The sequence below is a fragment of the Cinclus cinclus genome, chromosome 13, assembly GCF_963662255.1.
Source record: "Cinclus cinclus chromosome 13, bCinCin1.1, whole genome shotgun sequence".
Classification (NCBI taxonomy): domain Eukaryota; kingdom Metazoa; phylum Chordata; class Aves; order Passeriformes; family Cinclidae; genus Cinclus; species Cinclus cinclus.
Window position 1 is genome coordinate 13,616,524 of NC_085058.1, and position 20,584 is coordinate 13,637,107.

Below are 20,584 nucleotides of genomic sequence, written 5' to 3' on the forward strand. Positions count from 1 at the left end.
TGAGGGGGAAGTTTATCACATTCAAACTGAAAGACCACAGAGTTTGATATCAGATATTTGCCATTGGGGTAGAAGGAAAGAAATAAAGAAAAGAACAGCTGGGCACAATGCCTCCAGCTCAGCATGTCTGACCACCAATCTCTGCTTATTTCTAGAAGCTGAATGTCATATTAACCACTGGGAAAGATTTTCTCAGCCTGCATGGGAAACAGCAGGATTTTGGTGCTGATATATTGCAGTTGCCCCTCTACTGAGGTGAGTGGGACAGGGGCAGGTGACTGTCAGGACCAAGTGATACTCTCTGAACTGTGATAAACTCTCTGAGAGTTTAAAGACACAGAGCTAACTACAAACTCATCCTGGTGCAATGGTGTAATACCATGTGGTGTTAAATCCACAGCAGAACAGCCTTCAGAAGCTATTTTAATCAATTAAGAACAGTTGGACCCTTTAGCACATAGTTACCATCATTTACTTATTATGCGCTTAAAATGCAATTATAGACAGGAAAATAATGTTCGTTTTCTATTGGCCTCGTTTTCCTTGAGTGAATTAAGTCTGCTTCTCATCTGCATTCACAGTCCCAGCTGCTTCCTGACTGAAGCAGATCCTTTAGGCTTTTTATATCCAGTAGCAATGCAGCAATGCCATATGTAAGGCCAGGGTGTGTGTGTGGGAGCTAGGATGTCTCCTGGCTCCTGAATTATTAGGCTGTTCCAAGTTCCAGTGCAGAATCATTCCCTGTGTGGTGATTCATGAGGTAGCAAAGAACCTAGATCCAGTTCCCAGGCTATGTTTTTAGGGTTAGAAAAGCAGTGTTGTTTCTCAAGCTTAAAAAAACATAGCAGAAGGGAAGATAGGTTTTAAAGTCCCTGCCTATAACAGAGCAGGTCTCTGAGGATATTCATTATCCAAGACTGGTGGTAAAGTAGAAATGGTGAATGTATAGCAAAGGAGTTTTCCTAAACATATATAAATAGCAAACCATTACACTTTCACTGGAAGAAGAAAAATTTGCAGACAGGGCAATGCTCAAGAACTCCCAAGCCCACAAATGCTTGTGCTCCCTGAATGTCATTGATGCAAGTCCCTTGCTGCCATAATTAGCTTTGTCAGAAGACCTGAAATAGAAGGGGGTGGAGAGGAGTCCCTGCAGCATGAACTGCACCACGGTGGTGTGTGGAGAGGATACCCCCAATTTTTAAAATCTGCTTTCCTTCCTAACCAGGGCATTTACAGGGTTGTTTGATGGACAGATATGCATAGGCTGGCCACATTTCACCAGCAGATTGCTCCACACTTTCAAGGTTATAATTATGAGAAACCTGCCAAATGCTTTAATTGGTGTCCACTGCAGTAGGTCACCAAGGAAAAAAAAAAAATATATATATATATATTTATTTAAAAAAAAAACAACCCTCCAGGGCAACATTCAGGAAACTACTTCATAGGAGAAGTTTTAAGTTGTGACAAGACAGCCTATCAGACTTGTGGAAGACTTACTTTAAACTACACCTTCAGTAGGTTCCAAAGAAATAATCTGGACATCGTTCTTTGTGGTCAAGTGCAGGTTTTTATGTTGCTGCTATAATATTTAAACACTTCCTATTAAACATTGCATATCAATAGAATTGGCTATATCAAACAGCACATAATTGCCTGCACTTATTTTTCAAAGTCAAAACTCTGCTTGAACTTCCCTTTGAGAAAATTAGGGTTTTATTAGCTGGCAGAGGAGGGGAAGTGATTCCAAGGGCAATTTGGCTTGGGAATGCAGTGTTCCCATCAGAGCATCCTTTCTGGCAGTAAGGCTTTCCTGAGGGAGAAGGTTCAGCAGGGCTTCCTGAGGCTGTTTAGCTCTCAGACCTGATTTTATGGAGACCTTGGAAGCTGTTGAGATGGTTCAGACATGTGAACCCAGCAATGCACAAACCCCGCTGTCTTTCTCACTGCAAAGTCAGTAGTGAGCCAATGCATGAAATAAAAAAGGTTGAGGGGGAGGAGGTCTAAAGTTTGTGTTTGTCATATCAATCACTGCACAGAATGAGAAATGCTAAGTGCAGGCTGCCAGCCTGTACATCCCCCTGATTTCACAGAGGTGTCTTGGAAGCACAAAGTTTGCTCACTGAGTGTCACACTCTCCTCAGCCCTGGCCCACCAGATGAAAATAATGCTGCCCTTGATTTTCCTGCTCATGAGGGACATTTGCCACAACCACGATGGCATTTGTGTTTTGCTTAGTCCCAAAGCACTGGGTTGAAGTGAAGCAGTCAGAAGTTTCTAGCTGCCCACAGTCTGCCTGGTTGAAGTCAATGCAGTTTTTATGAGGCATTTTATTATTAAAATAATTTCTCTAGAAGTCAACCCTCCCACTGCCAATCCAACGTTTACAAAACTAATTTAATTCAAGGGTGCTCACAGTCATGTAAATAGAAGCCAGATATTTTACTCTGCCAGGGGAAAGTCATTCAAAGAGAGGTACAGCCATGTGCAGGCCATATTTTAGCATGCCCATAAGGAGCTATTTTCTAGCTGAGTGCTGTATATCTCACAGCTTTTGAATGGTTTGTAATGCAGTGTTCCTTCAGCCCAGGAAGGGTGCCTGAGGCAGCCCTGCCACCCTGCCCCATTATTTACTCTGTGCATCACTCCAGGGCTGCTGACCTTGGTAACACCACATGCATCAGGCTGGGTGTGAGCAGGCTCCCCAGCCTCCTTCCCACACTCCATCTGCTTTAGCCACCAGCCTATACATGCCTTTCCTACTTGGCATATTTACAAGAACTGGATTTTACAGCACTCTCAGGCTACTTTCCTCTGCTACCCCCCCTCAGAGCTGAGGGTGCAGCTGGGACAGTCACAAACATGGGCAGAGATGCTGGAGGAAATCTCCATTTGCAAAATCCCCTTTGCAGAGCAGACCAAGAAAAGGCAGAGCCCAGACCTACAGGGTGAGGAGCAGTGTTGGAGGTTTCTGCTTTTAAAAGAGCCTCCTCATATCTTTGCTTAGCATCTTCTCAGTTAATAATTAGTTTCAGTAACTCAGAAAAATAGAAGTCATAAGATTTTATTTGCCTTCCTTTGGAAGGGTTAGTTCCTGAATTCAGCTAGATTTGAGGGCTGTGATTCACTGTCACAGGTGACTCGAACAGCCCTGCTCTAAAGAGACAACTTGAAACAAAACTTGGTCCCTTGCCTTGTCCTGCCATAGATAATCCCTGTGACTGTGTTAGCTGCCCCTGCACAAACCCTGAGCATCTCACACACCTCTGCATGCCAGGCTGTACCTACACAGAGGCTTCCACCCAGAAGAGAATGTCAGGGTTTTTTAGTATAGAGGGAACCATTTTCCCCCAGCCACAGCATCCAGATAATTCTTTGTGTTAATCTGCACTGACATGGGAGAAGATCTGAGGCTTTTTTTCTGTGACTTGGAAACACTGCAGAATTGAGCAAAACCAGTTGCCCTTGTTTGCCTTCTAAGAGAAGACCTGTGCTGAACCATGATGGAGTTATAAATCTCCATCTGCCACTTCACTCCCCAGCCCCCAATCAAGGCCCTGCTTTAAGGAGTCTGACTGTCACTGGCACGTGAACAGGAGCAGCATCTGAGCACAGCACTGCTAGAACAGCACCAGGCAGAACTGCAGCTGAGCAGCCGAAAAGCAAGGGCTGCTTTTGAGCTCAGTGTCCTGTGCTTCCAGATGCTCCAGGCTCAGCTGCAGCACACTGAACCTGTGGGAGATCTGGAGTCATTCCCTACCAGCACTAGGATCATCTAGAAGACCTTGCAGGGAAAACAGTAAACAGCCCAAGGGGAAACAAAGTATACTTAATTTAAAACAAACAAACAACAAACAACAACAACAAAACACTAAAAATTCAGCTCCAGGTCTGTATTTGCACATATATAAAAATTTGCCTCAGAAAAATCTGTGTCTGTGTTGAGTCATGACTGCAGTCCTGTTAGTTCTAACATAAATCTCACACAGAAGTACTTCAAATGAGGTAGGAAAATATAGTTAATCCTGATGGTGGCATCATGTCATGCTCCCTGCACAGTTTCTAAGATCATTGGCTGGATGCTCTGTGCTGAGCTACGTGTCTGGTGAGATGGTGCTCAAAGGTAATTGTCTCTTCTTCAGCACACACAGATGTGGGGATGTCATTCCTATATGTTCGATGTATACTTGCTTCTGCCCCAAAGTCACCTGTACTGCAAGCAATTCTCCATGCCTGCATTTGCAATTAATTGAACTTCCAAGAGCGTGGGCATAAAACGAGCCTGTGACAGTAAAGAAATACCAGCCACGGACAGGCAGAGACCCACTGGGACACATCTCACCTTATTATTCATAGGACTGAGCTGCTTGAGTTTAGTTTCTTTTCATGCATGAAGAGATTTTGAGCAATCTCATTATTGCATTGAATATAAATATATTCAGTAAATATAAAGAGACAGAGTTCAACTAGAAGCAAAGATCAGTGCTTGGTTTTAAAAGTATTAGAGCTGTATTGCTTACAGATACAAATAGAGATTGAAGCCGAAATTCCATCAGATCTTAAATATCTGCTCATCTCTTAAAAGGGCTTTCCAGAGGCAGCCCAAAAACATTGGCAATCCAAGAAATAAGAACATAAGGAATTTGCTGCAGGGGCATCCCTGTACTCTGAGGGGAGATGCTCATTATGGACGCTGTGTTGGCCTGGTCACATTTGGCAGCCCATCCTCCAACACCCACAACTACTCTATTAGGAAGTCATAGGAAAGACCTCTGATTAGTGGTTTCAGGGTCTATTTCTGGACCAGTTGTCTGTAATTCATCCAGTTCAAAAAGCCTGCTGGTACTGTCTCCAGTCCTCTGTGATAGCAAGTTTTGGGAAGTCACTACCTGCTGAATAAAGAAATCCTTTTTTCAATAACAAGCTGATTCTCTACTAGTTCATTGAACGCCCCCAAATTTACCTGTTTTGAAAACTGGTGATTTTTTTTTTTTAATTGGGAGGAAACAATTTTCCCACTCACCTGATCTGTGATTTTTTTATAGCTCAAACACTATTCCTCAGCCACCTTTTTCCCATCTCCTCCAGACACTCAAAAAGCTGATCATAAATGTACATCCCTTTGATTGTTTTAGTTACCCTAAAGAGAACTTTCTTATGACAGGTATCTATTCCTCAGCCCTCTGCTTATCTGCTTTCAAACCAAAGTGATCCCAGTCCATAAAAACAAAAATAAAAGATGGCTACGAGGGGTAAGAGAGGATTTATGTTTGGGATATCTTGGCACATTCAGAATGTGAACCCTGCAAGGGAGAAAAGACCTTCCAAACTGCTGAGTCAGTTCAGGCAAACCCTCATGGCTCCCTGTACATTAGGTTCACTTTAAAATGTTCCTTGTGGCTAATGGTGCATTAATAAGGTATTGGCTGTCTGGGACTGATGGGTGCTGTGCCAAAAACAGTTCTTTATAAATTGAACATGTACAAAGGTTCTGGCAGTCTGATTCCCAGTGACCCACTGACAAGCTACTGATCTATCTGAAGAAGTGGAGATGGAATGTAATTGCCCACAATCTTTTTAATCAAGGACTACACTTCCAGTAATCTGCTGCAGTGACAGAGAAAACAACATCAGGCTGTAACACACGTCTGGAATCAAAGCTCTTTTCTCTACAGTCTTAATTAAAGAGTGTTTCTGACTACAACTTTTATAGAAAAGTCAGCAAGCTTCCAGCTGAGGAAAAGGACCTTTCTTGATGTGATGAAAAGGCTGCAAGTGTACTTAGAGAGTGTATGCGAGTACACAATCAGAAAAAAGCCCATGGAGAAACACAGGCAGCACTTGGGCCATGGGTTGTACTTGGGAATATTTTCAATATAGATTTGGATGAGAGGGAAGGGGAGAAGGAGAAAGCATCAGTCACCCCCAAAACCCTGACCACAACCAAAGCCATGGCCAAAGCCATCTAGCATGGACCAGAGCTGTGCAGGGAAGTTGAACTAGAGCCCGGCCTGGAGCAGCCCCCAGGGCATGGGTACCTGCAGATTCACCTGAAGGTGATCCAGGGAACATCCCCAGAAATGAGAACGACAACCAGGGTGATAATCTTGGGGTGGCCTTGCACTGCTTGGACACTCTTCAATGTCATGCTGTGGTGGTGGCCACTAAATTGGTGTTCTGCCCACCTCCTGCCACCAAAGCCCAGACAGAAGGAGGCCCGTTGCTTCGCCATTCTGAGAGATCATTTTTGACTGTTCTCTGTCTTTGATTAAGCACAAACTGCATTTTATACCTACCCATCTGGCACTTCTAATAAATACATTCCCCAACTAAGAGATACTCAAAGTTTATAAGTTTAATTTGTCATCCCTCTATAAAACCACATTGTAACATAACAATCTGTCACAGAGGCCAAGTTTAGCAGGATTTCATGGAATCACAGAATGGTTTGGGTTGGAAGGGACCTTTATAGATCATCAAGCTCCAAGCCCCCTGCAATGAGCTGGGAGATCTTTAATTAGATAAAGCTGCTCAGAGCTCTGTTCAACCTGACCTTGAATGTTTTCAGAGATGGGGCATCCACTACCCTCTCTAGGTAACCTGCGCCAGTGTTTTACCAACCCCTGCGTAAAAATTTTCTTCTTTACATCTAATCTAAATAGATCCTGTTTAGTTTTAAACCATTACCCATTTTCCTAACACAACAGGCCCTGCTAAAAAGTTTGTCCCCATTTGGACAGGCAGCTGTTTACCAGCCAGCCTTGATGCCAAAAAACAGCCTTGGACACATCTGATTTACTACAGCAGATACTGCCCACATGCCCTGGGAGGGACAAGAGACAGAGACCATGAACAGCTGGGGTTCAGACTCAGGATTCTGACTGATCCTCACTCATCTCAGCAATGGGCCATTTATCCTTTCACCCAGCCTCGCTTGGTGACATGCCAAATTTGGAGGCTGCTATGTTTGTTACCTACCTACTGAGCTATAGACTAGAGCTCAATTATCCTTAAATTCTTATCAGGATCCTTCACTCCAGCCAGGGCTGTCATGGAAAATGTAATGCATGTCCTGACTCAAGGTTTTGGTTCATTTGTAATAAAAATCATCTGGCCTCTCTCTGAAGGAAGATGCAATCCATCCCTGTTGGGAGACAGTGGAAAATATAGTTTATATGGATGCCAACTGGATCCTCATCAGAAAGAATCTTTTGTGCAGTGTTCATGTGCAGAGCTGTGCAGAAAGGGGAGGGCCTGAAAACAGGAAGATTTTCTGTGCTGTTGAGCTGTTTGGCTGCTCACACTGGTTCCAGATGGTGCTGGAGGCACTCGGTGCCTCTGAAAACCAGCCAACTTTCATTCTCCCAGTTCTTATAGTAGCAGGAGAAAAACTGTTCTCTTGAGAAAAGAAAACAGGGGAAAACTACTAATGATATTTCTGCTTCTCCTGTTGGCAAATTATAGCTGAAAGTAGATAACATGCTGCAATAACTCTGGCTTTCCAGCTGGAGAGGGAGAGAAGGAACGAGCTGCTGTGGGTGTCCCATGTAGCACAAGGCTCTGCTCCCTGAAACAGCCCTAACCCAAACTCATTTGGATCACCTGGGGCCCCTAAATTTTCATTCCAGAGCTTCAATTATTCTTTCTTCCTATTCTTCATACCAGTGAGGAGAGACAAATCTGTCTAAGTAGGGCTGGTTTTGCCATTGTTTTCCAAGGGTTTCTCATCCTTTCCTTACCCAGGAACACTTCTGGGCTCTGGGGCTGCTCCTCCTGGGGATCCATTTCTGCCCAGTGACCTGACAGCAGATGCTGACAGTGTTTAACCTCATGTCCTGCTTTGCAGTCAGGTCCATACTTCTACTACATCTCAGGCTTATTCATCCAGTCTTTAACACTCCTTTACAAGGTTTTTGTTGTTGTTGTTTTTTGGTTTTTTGTTTGTTTGTTTGTTTTCTTGGGTTCTTTTTCAGTTTAAGATAGGATGTGGCTCAGCTGGCATCACAGCCCTGGTTAGATCACCACAAAGAATCAGAGCAATGGCACAGGAGGTTTTGCACATGAGCACGAGCTACAAACATCCATCCTCACTATCCCCTGCCGACCAAATTGGTTCAGAAAAAGAACAGACAGGAGCAGTGCCTTTGATGGAAGCCCTGTGTAAAGCCTGTGTCAATTTGTCTTGTTTTGAGCCAAAACACACTCTGGACTTTGAGCTTGATTTTTGCTTATGTTTAATTGATCAAATCCCTCTCCCCCACAAATTTCTGAAGTATCTGAGAAAATCCTATTTTAAAAAAAGTGTATGAATTACTTTTCAGTATCAATTAAAGAGTACCTTGCAGCTATTACAATGGCAAAGCCACCTGTAACTATGTTTGATGTTTTGCTGCTTAATTATTAAAACTTTCTTGACTAGGAGTTACTTTCATTAGCAAGAATTTAACTTTTGATTTTAAATAAGTGATTCAGAGATGAATCAGGGCTATATGATTCCTTTCAGGCTGTATTTGTGGCAGTTCTACAGGCATAACCCAGCTATTTTTGCTGAGAATTCATCCACAACACTTTTCCTCAATTGGAACAATATTGATACAGCATCAATCTGGTCTGTATGTAGCTTTTCAAGATGAAAGAGCAAAAGATGTGTCTCTGAGATATATCTTGCAAGTCAGAGAATACTGGAGATCACAACTACAAGGTAATATTTATGTAAAAAGGAGTTGCTGTTCTACCTTGAAGTGAGACTTTTGTTTCTGTTAAAGAAAATAATAAAAAAATTCAGAGCAGTAAAGAAAAATATAGGTCATTTTTCCTCTTTGTCAGCTTTGCTGCAGTGAAAAATTTCTCCATATCTTCGCTTATAATTCTCCTGGCTAACAGTCATTGTTTGATTTATAAAATAACTGCCAGGACCAACAAGCATGTTTATCTCCTTTCAGAGGATATAAACAGCAGAGAGTTTAAAAAGCAGATACTCCATTAAAATGAGTTTATATCATATCTATTCAGACCTTACAAGCCATGGCTTAAAAGCCTAATCCATTTGTTTCTCTAAGACTGCTTTACTTTTGCCTCTTGCCTTGATGAAAGGGGATGCACTCAGTGCATCACAGCAGTGATAAGGAGACAGCTTCAGCCCCCTTATCAAAACACACATGGAATGAAGGATGGTCCTGCTCAGAAAGACGTTCCTTCTCAAGCTCATCTAAACTTTTCATATCACAGGTGTTGCTTTGCATTTTCCAGGATGAATCAATGTTCCCAACAGCCCCAGGGTGGAAGCCAGTACTGCAAAGAGGACGGGCTGAACCACGCTGAACAATGCCTGCAGCTCTCTTACCACAGCAGAAGCACAGACAGAGAACCAAAGGGATGTCCCTGCAGCACACACAGGAGTCACAGAACTCCCTTCCCCAGGGATGAGCCTGGCCAGCCCAGGACAGTACCAGGGAGGGAAAGCAAAATGTCTGGACTGGGGTCTGAGGCAGCTCTGGATTTTCTTTGTCCCCCTGCTCCCCTTTGGATTGTAAAGCAACGGATACAAAGACATCACCACAACATCATCCTGCGTTACCTGCCCTTGTTTATGGTACTTGAATCCTGTCACTTCCCACTCTTGTGTCCAGCCAGCAACCCATAAAGTGCCTCACTGATCCCACCCCTCTTTTTTACCTCTGAATGACCACTTCCAGTCTCTGAGAAAGATTCCCAGGCGTTCTCACCTCAGCTAAGCTAGTCAATGATTTTTCACAGAAGTTGAGCTTTGGGGGGGCTGGAAACACTTTTTATTCCAGATCCCAACTGTCCATCAGTTTACTCTGTATCTCTGAACAGCAACTTGTTCCCAAGCACAACCATCTGGTTTTTTTATCTCTTGTTAATGAGTAATTCCACATGCTCCTTGAAGTGAGTGAGAAATGATTATTTGATTTAGGATGCTCTCAAATTATAAACAGCCCACATGTTTTTTTGTTGTGTTTTTTTTTTTTTTCCTATGTGCATGCTGCATCTTTTTCTCAATGAAGATTAATGTTATTCTTGCCATGGGGCTATGTAGGAAGGAAACATTTGTGCAACAGCAATTTCTAAAACTTTCCCCAGATTGATTTATGTGTTTATTCGTTTTCAAGTTTTGGGCTCTTGTAAATGATGTCTTTAGTCTTCTGATGGAATCCTGACATCCAGTGATTTACAGCTAGCTAAAAGCAAATGTGTGGAGGGAAGATTATTTGTCTCCTGACCATAACTGAGGGCTAGATTGAATAAAGAAGTTTGCATAAACTAAGCTAAGCGTAAAGCTTTAAAGTCATTATGTAAAGCAAGAAGTAAAATAGTCTAACAACCAAAACAAAATGCCAAGCAGTGAATTAAAAACAAAGATTAAACCTGCCTTCAGCTATACAGGAAAAATCATGCTTATAGGAAGGCAGAGTCACTGAAATGAAGTATTGATTTTCTGCTGAAAGAATTGTAAGTATAAAAGGACAATTAATTTTCAGACTAAGCTAATGGTCATATTATTGCTCTCTGGGTGTAGCAAGAAGCTCATCTGTCTCTATCTATCTATAGCGTTTGACTCCTGTGCTCAGAGGCAGTGAGTTTTTAATCGAAAGTAGATTGTTAAGAATATCAGAGCATGGTCAAGAGTCCAGGCTATTTCTGTATAGATTTCAACTCCAAATTGAAGGTGACTTTGTTTGACACACACAATCCCTATCTGGAGCAGCATTTAACCTTCCTTCCTGGCCACTCACCTCCAGTCCCTTGCCTGTCCTGCTGAGTCCCCTCACAAGGGACTGGGGCTCATCTTTTGGCTTGTTCTTCTCAGCCTTCCCATCCTACACCTCGGAACTCCTTTCCAAAACAATGTGTAATAAGCCAGGTTTGTCATCCAGCAAGTGTTGCTGGTTGAAATTATTTTGTATGCATGTAAAAAAGAATATTATCTCAAGCCAGACAGACTTTAAAAATGCAAATAATTAATAGTTTCTAAAGCCTGGTGCATCAGTTCCAATAAATCAAGTAGTTTTGTTTAAACAAACCATCCAAGCCCCAAATAAATATGCAGACTCCTGAGCAGGATCAATTCAAACCTGGCTGATCTTTCACTGTGATTTAAAAATACGATTTTCTGCTCGTTTCCGAAGAAATATTGATATGACTTTAGGCTTGAACATTGCCCTTGCTATCATAACTGTTCTTCTAGGGAATGCCTGGCAATGACTCCACGCTGTGTGATGTATCCGAGTGCCTCAGGCTGATCCCCAACCACTGAACGCGTCCGTCACCCCCACATCCTGCCTGAGCAGCAACTGTCAATTATTATTTTATTTTTTTTTCAGAACACCCCAGTGAGAACTGCTTCCAGGTCTGGGTGGAGGTGAAGCTGAGTGGAGTCCGGACGCTGTGAAAGCCCCACTGAGTGACAAAACTTTTAAAATATGATTACAGGGAGGATTTTGTCTCCACAATGCTGCCATGCTGGGATGTGACAGGCTTCCTACCCAGGTCTGGAAGGTATGGATCTGCTTGCATACATGAAATTTCATAATTTCCCTTCCTTCCCCTCTCTGTGCATCTGTTGTTTTGAGAAGGGAGTATAGAAGAAAGAAAAAAAAAAAAAGCAAAAAACAACAAACCAAAAACAGAGACTGTTTTGACATAAATCCTAAGGGTTGAAACGAGTTAAAACATGATTAACCAGCATAGGAACCAGCTCTCTGCAATGTATGTGGTACATTATTAGTTTATATTTAAAGTGACAGTGCCAAGACTGTCAGGTCAGGGGGGAAAAAAAACCCAAAACCACATCTTTAAAGTATCTTGCATAGTTACTACAGACACAGATCTGATTGCAAAATTCAGGCACACTAATGCCTGAGAACAAGTGTTACAGAGAGCCTGTAACAGAGCTAGAACACTAAGGAGGATGCCATCATCCTGCATAAAGCCACAAAAATTAAATATTATCTCTCTTCTGTGGCAATCCCTCATGAAAAGGGCACGAGGGAAACAAAACCACCAGCAAAGACCAAATGCTCAGGATGGAGTCTCCATGAGGTAGAGGGTTCCTGATCCCTGGGCCACATCCCTGACCCAGCTCCAGGGGCCAGAACAGAGACACAAAAACAAGCCAGGGGAGCAGGGCACCAAAACTAGAGGATGCCACCCCTTCTGAAGAGACACAGCTGTCCTGCAACCCTCGAGGAGCCAAGAGCACAGAGTCACTTTGGTACTGAGTTACTCACCCAGCACAGCTCCATCCCTGGGTGAGCCTGCCTGTGGCACACACCTGCTCTCACAGGACTTACAGGGGGAGAGACTGCCCTGAAACCCACAGGGATTTACAGAAAGACATGCACTCGGGATGGCTAAATTGCCTAGTTTGAACCAGGGTTTGTCCTTCATCTTTTGGCTTCGTTTGGACCTAATCACATTTTCAACAGATCTGAAGAAATATATAAAAACACAATTCTACAGCTCATTGCTGTCAAGCTGGAGGGGGGGGGAAGTAATTTTCTACAATTCAGCTGTTCAGAGAAAACTTGATCATTCAAGTATGAAACTTTGTAATTGTTTCTGCTGATCTTATTTTCCCCCCTCACACACACAATGCTGTCAGCATCAACCCTGCTAATAAAGAGCAAAACATCCAGCCAAACAGTCTGTAGCTGGAGAGTTAATTTCATCAGCAGCGATGGATTTCACACGCCAGACCAAGAAAAATGGACTGCAAAACCCTTCTGCTCACCTGCACAGCACATCCCCAGGGCTGGGAAGGAGGGCAGGATGTGCAGGCAGAGCATCCAGCATGGACCCAATCTGCTTCAGCCTAGGAGACACTTCCACACCCCACTCCAAGCCTGGCTGTACTGCTGGGCACCAGGGAAGTGAGAAAGGGGAGTGGAGGTGCTGGCCAAGGAAAGGGGACTCAAGCAGGACTAGCTGTGCAGCTATTAGAGAGATGGAGGAGCACAAGGAGCTGGCAGACAGCAGGACACAGCATGTCCATGGTAATATTTGGGAGCTGGACTTTCCCAGGAGGACCAGTCCTAGTGAACACATGCAAGTAACTCCTTTTGCATTCGGGGACTGTCTCTTGCTGGTTGCCAGACACCTGATCTAGAGTCCTAGCCACAATAAATAAATCTGGAGACAGCTGCCTCAGGCACAGCCCCATTCCAGCACCAAGGACTCCCTGCCCTGCCAAGCCTGCTGGAATGCAGTTGCAGTGACTGAGAGCAGGGAACAAAACCAAATTCCTGCTGGCACCAACCTCCCATGACTCACAGGAGCTCTTTGAGAATCCAAACCTTCAGAGAAGGGTTCCACTCTGACAGATGCAGGTGAGCAGCCAAGCTGAGAGTGAGGACAGCCACTTGGAAAGCCCCAAGAAACACATTGGCCATCAGTAGTGACTTCATGCAGACCAGTGCTCAGCATCAAAACATCACCAAGTTTGTGGGGAGACCAGAAGGAGGGGAAACATGTGATTTACACAACTTCAAGAAGAGAACTTTTTTAGAAAAAAATATTACTAGTCCCACTGAAAATGCCCACTTTTGTCAAAACAGATCAACATAAACCTGAAATCATTAGGTTCTACCTGTCACTGTACTGTGCAAACTACAGCCCAGATGCCACAACCTTTCACTCTGCTCTCTGGGTACAGCCCTCTGCCTGGCCTATCCTTTCCAAAATGTGTTTTGCCCTTCCAGCAGGAGAGGAGCATCCTCCAGACATAGCCCTGGGGGCAGAGGGAAGCAGCACTTAACCAGACTCCCATGAGATTGAGTGATGCCATGTTGAAGAGAAAATCTCCAAGGGATAGATCCATACTTAAAACCTCTGATCATTTTCCAAGTAAATTATTCTTCTTTCCAAAGAAAGTACATTTGAGTGAAAATGCAGTTTTCCCTCCAAGATCAGTACTGATGGAAATTACCAGGTAGTTCTGCTATCCTGCAGGAGGTAACTTAGGGTGAAATAACCCCACATGGTAAAACAGCTAGATTGTCAAGAGGGGGGAAAAATTTTTTAAAATCACACTCATTCTTGTTGGGTGTTTCACAAGAGCACTGCAGGAAAAGACTGGGATACAGTAGCAGCATTGATAACATTTTTTTTCTTTTGTATTCATAAAGCATTCATAAAGTATTCATACTTAACACTCAGCTTTGCTGACAAACCTTTTTTTCCATCAAATGAAGTTATAAACTGCAATGTAAGATCTCTTGGCTGGTGAAACAGAGTGATAGCAGAGTCTCTTGGGAATATTAGACCTCCGACCACGCAAGGTGAGCATTACAAGCCTGACCTCACTCCTCAGAAATTTCTTCATGAGTTCCTAAGGATATGACTGGTAAATACATGAGATCATGAGATGTCTGCTTGGTTTCATTCACTTTGTGTCATCAGCATTTTTCATTCCCCTGCTGCAGGACTGGCTGTTGCAGTAATTTCTATGCTTTCAGGAAATTAAAAAAAAAAAAAAAGAAAAATATCTGACATCTTTGTGCTTAAAATAGACTCAAGAGCCCAACTGATTTGTACTTTCCTTGTGGGATCTAGGAGGTTGTGAGGCTGGAAAACCACCTGAAAATGAGCAAATTATGAGACAGGGAAGAAACTGTGAGCTTTTAAAATAAAAGGTCTTCAGTTCACCCTGAGGAAGATTTACAAGGCACAGGAGTTCAGGAGTCTCTGGGACATCCACTGGCAGCTGGCACAGCATGATACTGCAGGAAAAAAATGCTCCATCCAGAGGAGAACTACCACTGCAACAGCCCTGGCAGCAGCACCAGCTCACTGGAAACACACCCAGGCAAACTCGTCTGTGCAATAAAACCTGGGATTTCCTCACTGTGTTAATGTAGGGATAGAGAGCAGCTGGGCCGTTTGATACCCCAGTTTCACCAAATCCTGTGTATAGTCCAATACCTTCTTGTTCCCATCTCTCCTCTCCAGTTAAAGCAGGGACTGGCTCTCTGTTGCATTTGATGTGAACGTTGTTTTGTTTACTGTAAGGAGGCATTCCATATCCCTGATCTTCTACACTCTAATCCCCAACACTTCTCCCTCCCACCCTGGCTAAACATGGATGTCAGGAGAAGTTTCCCGGTCCCTGGGCAGTGACTCAATGCCATGTAAAGTCAGTTCCTCTCCTTTAGCACACTTGTCCAAAGCAGTTTGTCTTATCAGCTGATGAACTATACAGAATAAAACTTTCAGAGGGATTCAATCCCTGCTGAAGTAATTTTGGTTATGGATTCAGGTGAGGAGGCCAGAGGAGACCTTCAGCTATGCAGACATCTGCAGTGAATAAGATAATCCTTGTTCTAATCATATAATCACCTGTACCTCTCTGGTTGATAAAACATCCACTTAAAAATTATATTGCTCCTAAAAAAAATCTTCTACTGCCTGGAGAACCTTGAGTACCAGAGATTAAAAGATTATGGAAAATAAGTATGCATAATTTTCACTTTGCTTTGTGCCAGTGAGAGACAGAGAATGTTTGGACAGAGAGGAAAATTGGGATAGAAACAGTCTGCTCTGCCATTTGTCTGATCTTTCACACCAGCAGAGGAATGGAAATATTTTTATGATTAGGAAATGCTGAGACAAGAACAGTGTCTGTGCCTCTTTTAAGAGATGATATTTCAAGTGGATACAGCTCATTCACTGTTGCTATTTTTTTTTCTTAACACCTTTTTAGTGTCTAATATTTTAGCAAGAAGCATTTTTGAGCTAAATGAAGGTGGAGATGAGGTTTCTTCTTCTCACAGCTCTCAGTCAGCTGAGATATAACATTTCTATTGGGTTTATTTCCCTGCAAGAATTTATCAGACCTGTGAGATGTATCTGTGCCCAGTACAACCCCTGATCTCCCCCATGTCCAGGAGCAGAAATCCCTTGTGCCTGTGTCCTAGGTTGCAATGCAAGATGTAACCAGCAGTGTGTATTCTATCACCATCTGTTAAAACCAGGTGGGGCAGTATTCTTTAGCTCTTCCAGGACCCATCCTTTGTCTAGGAAGATATCTGCTGTTAATGGGCCATTGAGTCCCACTGCATGACGGATAAAATTACATCATCCCACTGGGAGATGTTCCACCCAGGGGGAGGAGCCAAACATTCATACCTAGATAAAACCTGAGATTTGGAACATCAGAGCAACTTTTTCCCACTAGATTACCAGAAAAAGACCAGGCCCATCCTCATCACCACCAGACCATCAGAGGAAAATTGCACACTTCTCCAGGATTATTGCTTCAATAGAACCACATCTGTCACTCCAGGAGGGCTGGAGCCACCATTTAATCAGACTGCCACCAACACCTGGACAAACAGGGTATCATCTTGTATTCTGGCTGTTTTGTTTTTTGCATTACTGTATTTTTATTTTAACTTTCCTAGTAAAAACTGTAATTCCTATTCCCATATCTTTGCCTAAGAGCTCCTTAATTTCAAAATTATAATAATTTGGAGGAAAGGATCTTACATTTTCAATTTCAAAAAAGCACCTGACTTCCTCAGCAAACACCTATCTTTCAAACCAAGGGAGCCTGACACTGTGTTTGTTTTGCAGGTGGTTGATGATGTTAGGAGTAAATTCAAACCCAGATGAAGAGTGGCCTAAGCAATGGAGGTGCCAACCCCAGAGCCCGTGTACGTTGACGTGGACAAGGGACTGACGTTAGCATGTTTTGTCTTCCTCTGCCTCTTCCTGATTGTGATGATCATTCGCTGTGCAAAAGTCATCATGGACCCTTACAGCGCCATCCCAACATCCACGTGGGAGGAGCAGCATCTGGATGACTGACAGGGATTCCCAGACACAGCCATAGCATGCTGTGCTCCAGGAGGTCTTTCCCACAGGGAAGGCTGACACACAAACAGCCATTTTAAAATATGCAGGACAAAGGGAATGTCTCCAAGAGCACATAGTGTAAATTATTTTTGCTCAACAGGTCAAGATATCAGCAAGCCATTCTGGCAGCAGAGTTTACTACTATGCAGCAACTCTTATTTTACAGTTGTCATTTTAAATCAAGTAGCACAAGATTCTCCAGACTTTTCCTAACTCTTGGTCTAGCACAGCTTGTCCCACCCTCAATATCACCCACAAACCCAGGGTAACCATCAACACCATGAAAAAGCAACAAGAGTATTCTATCTTTCCTGGAAACAGATTGCTTCAAACACTGATTGCTTCCTTGGTTTTATGGGTGCATTTTAGGAAAGGCCCAGATTTTATATACCAGAGCATCACTAAGTAGAAGTGCTGAAGTACCTCTGGCTAGGTAGAATTATAGAATCAGATTTATTCTTGACTTGCTTGGTTCCGCGCTCCCTTACCCCTCTGCAGCCATATTTCCAGTGACCAGGATACCAAAGCACTCAGACTTCAGGGGTCCTGGACTGCTGTAGACCCCACAGCACCACCTTGCTGTATCCTAGTCATGCAAAAACCAGGCATATCCTCTGTCATGGGCCCCTGGATTAGTCAGGCCATTGACTTTGAGCTTGGTAGGCACCAAAAATCCCCGGAGCAGAGCCTGTAGTTGACACTGCTGGTGTCAACTACATAGAACTTGCTGTGATTTTCATAGAGTGGTTCCACAATTTCACCCATCTTTTGCTTCAGGTGTACTTCAGTGGTATGAGACAGGACTAGAATGACAAGGACAATAAGCAGAGAGACTTCTTCCAGCTTTGTCATTCAGTCTCCTCAGCATAACATTTACACTAACACACAATAATAAGCATTCTACCTGGGAGAAATTCAGCTCCTTCAAAGGAAGATTTTTTTTCCCATGAGTTTGTAAGGTATATTTCCTTCTCTCAACTCATTAAGACATTATGCAAGAAGGCATAAGTGAACATGGAAGCACTGGAAATTTATTATTTATGTTTGAAGAGTGGAGACTGCAGCATTCCAAAGTTCTCCATTCCTCAGATTCTAAGTTTTGCTCATGCCTGCCTTTTCTTTCATGGCTACATGTTCAACTTATGGGATTGAAAGGAAGCAATTCAGAGCAGGTGCTGCAACCACAGCAAGCACCGTGAGCAGACAAGTCTTGGAAGCACAAAACTTCAAGAAGGGCATTTCTCCATTTCTCCTCCTCACCATCCTACCTGACTCCCAGACTCTTGCCATGAGACAACGCACAGTGGGTGAGAAAGGTGGAAGCAAAGGCTGTGACAAGAAAATTGGGACACAGACTTTGTAAGGCACTGTTCTAGCTCTGACAGATTTGTTTGATGATCACACAAGTCAATTTTTATGTGCCTCAGTCTATTCATCAGTGAAATGGGTGTAACAATTTCACCTTGTCACACCCCATTTTGTCTATCTAATAATATCAGAAAGCACCTGGAGAGCCTTAGATAGGGACACAGATGAGGTTCTTAATTACAAGTCTTCCTGCTAAAACCAATAGGGAAGGTCTGGATCTCATTATACTGCAGGGATGCTCTCCCCAGGCAGAGGACTTGTCCAGACCCCCATTTACTCTCTCACTGCAGTATTTTGAGCCAAGTCAAATGGCTCCTGGTTTTTTTTGGTTTTTTTTTTTTTTTTTTAACATAGCCCACTGATTTCTGAGGATGTAAGGTGCTCAACACTGCGAATACAGAGATCCCAAAACTGCAGGCTACAAGGCGTGTGGAGACTTTTGCGTGGAACTTTTGAAACACACAATTTCTGCTGATCTCCGTTGTAGGAGATCCCATTCCTGAGGCAGGAAATTCAAAGATTCACTTTCCTCCTGATGTCCTCTAGCAAGAGACCTCCACTGCTTCCATTACGCACTGCAGATTGCTCCTCAGGCTGTTTATTTAGCCTCAGCTTCTGCTAGTCAGGTAATCACCAGTAACAGAGCACTTTTTCAGGCTTGAATGTCAAATATTCATCATACTTGGAGCAAACCCACTGTTCTCTCTTATTCATGGGCAGGTCTATCTGTACCAGAGGGATGGATTTCCTAGCTCAAAGAACAGCACTTCTGTTTCATGAGCTAAAGTTTGGAACTTGCATTTTGTTCATTATATCTTGTACCTCTCTAGTGGGACTATTTGCAAAATAACAAAATTATGTCCGGGCTAGGGACACTTTCAGTTTGCAGGTCACCTGGCTGAGCTCACAGCTGATGCAGAGCAAGGACAGAGCTTGTCCTCACACCTCTCAGTGCCAATACTCCACTTGGTGTTTATCTGCATGCATTGTCTCTTTGGCACTGTCACATGTCACTGATAAGCCCCAGTTCAGCTAAGGACTTATTGAGGTGCTGAAGTTTAAGCCTCTGATCAGGCTGCCCAATTACTGGGACCAGGGTCAGTGCTGTGGCATGCCTCTGGCAGGGCAGGGACAGCAGCATACAGTCCTTGCAGGAGCAAAGCCTGTCTGAGAATGAAGGGTTACAAATGCTGAGGAAGCAAACTGACAAATTTGCTTTGCAAGGATGGTTGCCACTTTTTTTTCTCCTTGTCCAGCTGAACAAACCATTTTATGGATTTTCCTGAAAATCCTAATGAAAAGACCCCTCTGAATAGCTCTATTTTCTAATAAAAAGGGACTTGTCCTCATGGCACAGCCTGTCAAGTCCATCATTCTGCTGACAAAAAATGCCTTTATAAAAATCTGGATGTTCACATACATGACTGCAATAAAGTCAAAGAGATTGTTTTTATAGAGAAAATGTAAATCTATTGATCTCTTCACTCTTGTGACCAGTGACAGGACTCTAGCCTGAGTTCAAGGAGCCTTTGGACAACACTCTCAGGCACACAGTGGCATTCTTGGGATGTCCTGTGCCAGGCCAGGAGTTGGACTCAATGATCCTGCTGGGTCCCCCCCAACTCAGTTTATTCTCTGATTCATTCTAATTTCTGCCTTTCCCCACTGGTTACAATCACACAACCTCACTCCTCTTTAACCAAAAGCAATACTGGACATCATGCCTAAGCCAGACACTTTGTGCTCCTTCCCCTGGGAGCCAGGACTATCCCACCCCCACTGCAGCTCCAGCTGGTGCCAACCCTGCTGGCAAATCCTGCTCATGGCCAGGGAAGGGCTCTGTCAGCAGGAGCTGCATCACTGGGCTTGGTAGTAATTTCAGCTGCATGCAACAAGTGCCTCTGCTAGTTTTGGTTCTTTTTTAATCATTGTGCCATACTACCAGCAACTGCACTCAGAGGATAGACATCAAACTTGTTGCAAGTGTATTTATCTAACATAATAAACGGCTTCAACATGGAAAAGCTCCTTGCTGTCTCTGTTGTGGTTTTCTTACAGTTGCCAGGACAACCTTAAAAATACCCACAACACAACGTGATTTACGAGAAGGGCATACATTCATGACAGCCCTCCTTGGAGAGTGAGAGCAGAGAACAACTCCCTGCATAGCTGCACCACTACAGATTTTTGGACCTCAGGGTAGAGCTGATGGAGCCCCAGGTGTTCCTGTGGCTCTGCAGAAGGTCAGCCTTTCCAAAGGGGCTATTTCAGGTTACTCCCTTGGCCAGGAAGAGCACTCCGCTGAGTTCAGCTCAGTAGGGGACTGCAGCACCTGTAT

General features: G+C 43.5%; 1 protein-coding gene across 1 annotated transcript; it reads left to right on the forward strand.

The window, feature by feature from the left end:
* Nucleotides 1-16,650: 16,650 nt before the first annotated feature.
* On the forward strand, nucleotides 16,651-16,830 carry CTXND1 (cortexin domain containing 1). The gene has a single exon (XM_062501221.1). It carries the CDS (start codon nucleotides 16,651-16,653, stop codon nucleotides 16,828-16,830), a length of 180 nt encoding a protein of 59 aa, XP_062357205.1.
* Nucleotides 16,831-20,584: the final 3,754 nt, after the last annotated feature.